Source organism: Portunus trituberculatus, chromosome 7 (assembly GCF_017591435.1).
Source record: "Portunus trituberculatus isolate SZX2019 chromosome 7, ASM1759143v1, whole genome shotgun sequence".
Taxonomy (NCBI): Eukaryota; Metazoa; Arthropoda; class Malacostraca; order Decapoda; family Portunidae; genus Portunus; species Portunus trituberculatus.
This window is the reverse complement of record NC_059261.1, coordinates 7,329,044-7,336,543: the sequence shown is the minus strand read 5'-3', so window position 1 is coordinate 7,336,543 and position 7,500 is coordinate 7,329,044. Positions and strand designations below refer to the sequence as shown.

Genomic DNA, 7,500 nt, shown 5'->3' with positions numbered 1-7,500 from the left:
GTCAGCGTCAGCGGCGTGGAGGATCGGCGGTTCTCCGTGCTGACGTACGAGCAGGTGCGTCACCTTAACGAGGTGCTGCACGAGGTGGTGTCCATCCACGGCCGTGGGAACTTCCCCACCCTGGAGATCCGCCTGCGGGACCTGGTGAGCCTGGTGCGCGCCAAGCTGGAGGCCGAGGCGGTGCAGGTGCGGGACATCCGCATCAACGGCGGCGCCGCCTCGCACATCCTGGCCGCCACCCCTGACCAGGCCTACAACGACCTGGACCTCATCTTCGCCGTGGACCTCAGCTCGCCGCGCTCCTACGACCGCGTCAAGAACGCCGTGCTGGAGGTGCTGCTGGACTTCCTGCCCGCGGGCGTCAGCAAGCGTCGCATGTCCTCGTGCTCCATGAAGGAAGGCTACGTGCACAAGATGGTCAAAGTGAACGACACGGACCGCTGGTCGCTCATCTCGCTGTCCAACCACGGCGGCCGCAACGTGGAGCTCAAGTTCGTGGACACCATGAAGCGGCAGTTCGAGTTCTCCGTCGACTCGTTCCAGGTGGTGCTGGACTCCCTGCTGCTGTTCTACGAGTGCGCCGAGATGCCCATCAGCGAGAACTTCTACCCGACGGTCATGGGCGAGAGCGTGTACGGTGACTTCAGCGAGGCGCTCTACCACCTGCAGAAGAAGCTGATCGCCACCAAGAACCCCGAGGAGATCCGCGGCGGCGGCCTGCTCAAGTACTGCAGCCTGCTGGTGAAGGAGTACGAGCCCGCCCGCCCCGACGAGATCAAGACGCTGGAGCGATACATGTGCTCGCGATTCTTCATCGACTTTCCGGACGTGTCGCAGCAGCAGAGCAAGATTGAGGCGTACCTGTGGAACCACTTCGTGGGGCCCGACGAGGCGCTGCGCTACGACTTCCTGATGGTGGTGCACCGCGTGGTGGACGACAGCACGGTGTGCCTGATGGGCCACGAGCGCCGCCAGACCCTCAACCTGATCGACGAGCTGGCGTGCCAGGTGTTCTACACAGACCAACACCGCCTCTACACCAAACACCAGCCATGCTCCTCGCCCTCACCATGCTCCTCGGCATCCTCGTGCTCCTCATCCTCATCGTCCTCCTCCTCCTCCTGCTCCTCCTCCTCCTCCTCGTCCAGTAGTAGCTTCGACGTGCACATAGCGCCCCCGCCGCCCGTCATCTACAGCAACGGCTACTACTACGCGCCCATCGTGCCCGCCCCCGCGCCGCCACAGCCCTACACGTGTACCTGCGGGTGGTTGCAGTGTGCCTAGGGGCGCCGCGATTCCCTCCCCCCCACGGGCCGCGAGTGCCATCAGCAAACACTGGTAACGCTGCCGCCACGACCCATGGGCGTGGGCGGCGGGCGGTGGCGGCGGCGGCGGCGGTGGAGGTGGGCAGCCACCCCCGCCACCCGCCGCCGCCGCCGCCGCCAGGCCCGCCCAGCGTCGCCGCCCACTGTGATATAATGAACCTGACGAGTGTGTCAGTGCTGCACGCGCCGCGCACGCCACCACCCAAAGGAGTATTACTACCATTACTACTACTACTACTACTACTATACTACTACTACTACTACTACTACTACTACTACTTCCATCACACTTGTCATTACTTCATTGCCACCCTTGCTTCAGTTGAACATTCCCCCCCCCTCCTTAACGCCACCACCCACACCACGCCCGCGCCGCCACGGCCAGGTGACACCCCAACACACCCACGGGACGACACACCGCGGGGAGGACACCACCCCGCCCACCACCACCACCACCACCACCACCACCCCGGCCCAGGAGGACACCAGCAGAGGCAACACGGAGACTGCCCCCCCCGACCCGTGACCCCCCAGGCCCCCAGAGGTCATAAGGGTCACGGGGCCATTAGAGGAGAACCACGTGACCGCCTTTATGTGCAAGCAGTGAGGTGAGTGTTGGCTTGTTTTGTTTGTGTGTGTGTGTGTGTGTGTGTGTGTGTGTGTGTGTAGGTCACTGAGGCGCACGCACACACGCACAAACAGGTGAGATTATTCAGGTGTGTTAGGTAATAATCTACCTGTCTTCCCCCCATCCTGTCTCCCCACCCCCCCTCCAGATACGGGTGTGGAGAGAGAGAGAGAGAGAGAGAGAGAGAGATTCATCTACGTAGTTGCTATGCTCAAATTTTTCTCAACATTTAAAACTATCTCTAACTGACACACACACACCCACACACACACACACACACACACACACACACACACACACAGACACACACACATAACCATAGATAATACAATTCACCCTGATAAACACGTATACACACACACACACACACACACACACACACACACACACACACAAACAGGTGCAAGAAGACAAGCAGAAGTCCTCAAGGTGTAGACACGTTGTCAGCTTAACACACACACTCACACACACTCACACACACTCAACACACACACACACACGCCGACACACACACAGACAGATTGAGTGATATGATTGTGCTGTTTAAGTGTAAGTGATACCAGTTATCTGTCTCGCGTCTGGTGTGTGTGTGTGAGAGAGAGAGAGAGAGAGAGAGAGAGAGAGAGAGAGTAGATATAGAAACGAAGTAAATAGTAAATAAAAAAAAATATTGTTTATTATTATTATTATTATTACTACTACTACTACTACTACTACTACTACTACTACTACTACTTCTGCATATGTGTGTTACCTGTATTTTCTCTACACCTGAGAGAGAGAGAGAGAGAGAGAGAGAGAGAGAGAGAGAGAGCAAAGAACACCGCAACTCTAAGAATATTGATTGCCTGCCATCTCCTCCTCCTCCTCCTCCTCCTCCTCTCCTCTTCCTCTTCCTCTTCCTAGCAGATTTCTATCCCTCTTCCTTCTCCCATTCCCTTCCTCTCTCAAGATCAAGAGATTAAATTTTGATGTGTGTGTGTGAGAGAGAGAGAGAGAGTACTTTTCCTACCATCTGTTACACTTGTGCGTTCGTTGAGTTAGATTCTCTCTCTCTCTCTCTCTCTCTCTCTCTCTCTCTCTCTCTCTCTCTCTCTCATACACCTGTCCCGGACATCCGTTGAAGATTATGACCACACACACACACACACACACACACACACACACACACACACACACACACACACACACACACGCAGTCATTCATTATCAAATTATTATTGTGGAGAGAGAGAGAGAGAGAGAGAGAGAGAGAGAGAGAGAGAAATATGCATGTGTGTTGGCAGCTTTTCTACCACCACCACCACCACCACCATAATCATCACCACAAACACCACAATTATTTTTCCATCCAGTGCATATTTACTGAGTGTGTGTGTGTGTGTGTGTGTGTGTGTGTGTGTGTGTGTGTGTGTGTGTGTGTGTGTGTGTGACTTGCTCCACGTTCGTGATCATCAGATATATATTCTCTCTCTCTCTCTCTCTCTCTCTCTCTCTCTCTCTCTCATTGCCCTCGTGTGTGTCCTCAACTTAAATATTTTGCTTCTCATAATAAGGGACAGAGAGAGAGAGAGAGAGAGAGAGAGAGATTATTTAAATTAGCTGATAGTAATTGATATACATTCAGTGTGTGTGTGTGTGAGTGTGTGTGTGCACGTAAGTTAACGACTCTCCCATAAGGATTCCTCTCTCTCTCTCTCTCTCTCTCTCTCTCTCTCTCTCTCTCTCTCTCTCTCTCTCTCTCTCTCCTACTTAGTAAATTGCTGTCAAGACAAAAGTTTGGGAGAGTGAAAGTAGATTGAGAGAGAGAGAGAGAGAGAGAGAGAGAGAGAGAGAGAGAGAGTTAAAAAATGTGTTCGTGTAAAGAAAAAAAAGCAAGAATTACGTCAGCTTGAAACAATCTCTCTCTCTCTCTCTCTCTCTCTCTCTGGGGCAGGTTTTGAGTCCCTGCCGTGTTTATTTTTTTATGTTGAAAGACTAGATTCCTCCTCCTCCTCCTCCTCCTCCTCCTCCTCCTCCTCCTCCTCCTCCTCCTCCTCCTCCTCTTAATTCCTCCTCCATGCCTCTTATGTACCGTACCCTCTTCTCTTCTTTCATTCACTCTCCTGTTTTCCTCCTCCTCCTCCCCCTCCTCCTCCTCCTTTTCCTCCTCCTCCTCCTCCTCCTCCTCCTCCTCCTCCTCCTCCTCCTCCTCCTCTATTATTTTTTTTAGTTTCATTTTTAAGTTGTGTATTAATATTTATAATCTCTCTCTCTCTCTCTCTCTCTCTCTCTCTCTCTCTCTCTCTCTCTCTCTCTCTCTTATTATTTGTTAAAGTAAGTGTGTTTTTTTTTATTTAATTGTTTGTTTTATCAATTTATTTAGCCTGTGTGGTTGTAAGATAGTGTTTAAAGATAATTAAGATAGTCAGATAGTCAAGAGATAGTAAAGATGTAGCATTAAATAGTCCAGGAGGTGTGTAAGATAGTGGATAAAGATAGATAAAGATAGTGAACATGTGACATTAACTAGTTCAAGAGGTGGGAAAGATAGTACTTGGTGTAAGATAGTGCAAGATAGTTTGAGGTGAAGATAGTTAATAAAGATAGTAAGATAGATAAAGATAGTAAGATAGATAAAGATAGTAAAATAAAGATAGTAGGATAGATAGATAGTAAAATAAAGATAGTAGGATAGATAAAGATAGTAAAATAAAGATAGTAGGATAGATAAAGATAGTAAAACAAAGATAGTAAGATAGTTAAAGATAGTAGGATAGATAAAGATAGTAAAATAAAGATAGTGAGATAGAGAAAGATAGTGAATAAAGATAGATAAAGATAGTGAATTTAAATAGTTTGTGAAGGTGTGTAAGATAGTGCAAGGAGTAAGATAAAGATAGAGATAAGTCGAGAAAAATAGAATAATAGTTTTGGTGATTTGTTAAGAAAAAAAATTTGGTTCCATTTTCTTGATTATCTTTTTCTTAATCTTTTTTTATCTTTTTCTTGTGATGTAAGAAAATTGTTCCTTTTCTTTTTCTTTTCTTTTTTCATTATTTTTATTTTCATTTATGTATTTTATTTCGTTTCTTTTATTTTATTTTTTTGTTTATTTTCTAATTCATTTCATTTTATTTACTATTTCATTTCCTCTCATTAATTTATTTTCATTCTATTATTTTATTCCTATTTATTTGTCTACGTTGTCTTGTTCTAATTTATCCTTTTTTTCTATTTACGTTTTTAATTTATTTTCATTTTCCACTTCACAAACCATTATATTTTTTCATTTTTCATTTTACCACTTATCAACAAACCATTATTTCAAGTTCATTTATTTTTATTATTTTTTTCATTTTTCCACTTCTCAACAAACCATTATTTTCATTTATTTTATTTTCATTTTCTTTTTTTTTCATTTGGTAACCCTTTCTTTCTCACCTCCGTCCTTCCATGACCTTCCTGGCACCACAAGACACAGAAGACAAGAGGGGAAACGTGATAACATTGTCTTTTTAATGGTGTAGAAATATTCACGAGAGTTTCCTGCAAAGTATGTGTTAGCCCCTTCAGTACTGGGACACAATTTTTATCCCGAGATTTGTGTCCCAGTACTGAAGGGGTTAAAATAGTGAAGACTGTGGCCATTAATCTTCTGACCTCCATAGACTCTTCCTAATGTCAATAAAATGGTCTAATGGTACACAAATCTCAAGGTAAAAATGTGTCCCAGTGCTGAAGGGGTTAAAATGGTGAAGACTGTGGCCATTAACTTTCTGACTTTCATAGACCCTTCCTAATGTCGATAAAATGGTCTAATGGTACACAAATCTCAAGGTAAAAATTTGTCCCAGTGCTGAAGGGGTTAAAATAGTGAAGACTGTGGCCATTAACTTTCTGACCTCCATAGATCCTTCCTAATGTCGATAAAATGGTCTAATGGTACACAAATCTCAAGGTAAAAATGTGTCCCAGTACTGAAGGGGTTAAAATAGTGAAGACTGTGGCCATTAATCTTCTGCCCTCCATAAACACTTCCTAATGTCAATAAAATGGTCTAATGGTATACAAAAACTAATGGTAAAATTGCATCCCAGTACTGAAAGGGTTAATGGATCGTTAACTTCATTTTATTATTGTGTATTTTTTTTTTCGTAATATATTTTCAATTATCGTCTTTTTCTTTTACTTTTTTTCTTGAACGTAAATTTTGAAGTTTTTTTTTCTTCTGTCAAAATATCAATGTTTTATTTTCTTGTTTCTTCTTTTTCTTTTTCTTATCCTTTTTTTTTCTTTTTCTTTATATGAATAAACATCAATTTCTTTTCCTTCTTTTTATTTCTTTTTTTTTTTTTTCTTTCTTTTCGTTGAAATGAATAAAATCAATTTCTTTTTCCTTTTCTTTCTTTATTTCTTTTTTCGTTTTTCCTTCTTACTTTTTTTCCTTTTTTTCTTTTTTCTCATGTTCTCAATAAACAATAATCATTTTTTCTTTCCTTTTTTTTCATTTTTCTTTTCTTTCTTTTTGTTTGTGTTATTTCATCTTTTCCTTGTTCTTTTTCCTTTTTTCCCTTTTTTTCTCTTCCTCGTGGTATAAAAAAAACAATCTTCTTTTCTTTTCCCTCTTTTTCTCTTTTTCATGGTATCTCTTCCTCTTTTCCTTCTTCTCTTCCATATTTTCTCCTCTTTTTCTTCTCCTTTCCTCGTGGTATAAATAAAACACCAATTTCTTCTTTTTCTTTTCCTTTTTCTTTCTATTTATCTTTCCTTATCTTTGTTTCGTGTCATTTATTCCTCTTTTCCTCCTTCTTTTCCCTCTTTTTCTTCCTTTTCCTCGTATAAAAAAACAATTTCTTCTTTTCCCTTTTCTTTTTCTCTTTTTTTCGTGGTATCTCTTCTTCTCTTCTCTTTTCCTTCTCTCTTCCTTATTTTCCTCTTTTCCTTCTCTTTTTCCCTCAATTTTCTCTCCCTGATCAAACTGCGCCACATTTCTCGCCCTTAAAAAGAGACAAGTTAATTTTTGCTTCCTTCATTTCATCCTTTTTATTATTTTTTTTTCTATTCCCTTTTTTATCATGCGTCTTCACTTCCTCGTTCATTAGAGAGAGAGAGAGAGAGAGAGAGAGAGAGGAAATGCCTTGGATCCCTTATTTGGGTTGAACATAGCATGGGACCTTTCTTGATGCCGTGCTGTGACTTAAGGGACTCCGTAAGACCTTTTTCTCATATTTTGACCTTTTTGACTCTTAACCTCGTCTAACCCTTTGATTTAACGTGCAATGATATTTTCAATTTAATCTCCTCCTCCTCCTCCTCCTCCTCCTCCTCCTCCTCCTGACGTTGGTTAAATTTTTTCCATATTTTTTTTTTTTGCATTTATTCCTTTTCATCTTATTCTTCATTTTTTTTTCTAAGTGTTTTTCCTTCTTCATTTTTCTCCTACTTTTCCTCCTTTTTATCTGTTTTGTTATTCCTAATCTTACTTTACCTAATTTTTTTTTTTTTTCAACTGGCTAATCTTACAATCTCTTCAAGTGCTTAATATTCTGAGCTAATCTTTTCTAA

At 43.1% G+C, this 7,500-nt stretch overlaps 1 protein-coding gene across 3 annotated transcripts in view; it reads left to right on the top strand.

Annotated features, from left to right (window-relative positions):
* LOC123519529 (terminal nucleotidyltransferase 5C-like) overlaps nucleotides 1–7,500 on the top strand; it is a 39,079-nt gene that overhangs the window by 21,825 nt on the left and 9,754 nt on the right. For all 3 annotated transcript variants that reach the window (XM_045280923.1, XM_045280913.1, XM_045280901.1), the window contains one exon: nucleotides 1–1,933. This exon is cut by the window's left edge. In XM_045280923.1, the coding sequence (XP_045136858.1) occupies nucleotides 1–1,284 (1,284 nt within the window). In that variant the 3' untranslated portion in view covers nucleotides 1,285–1,933. The remainder of the gene's footprint in view (nucleotides 1,934–7,500) is intronic.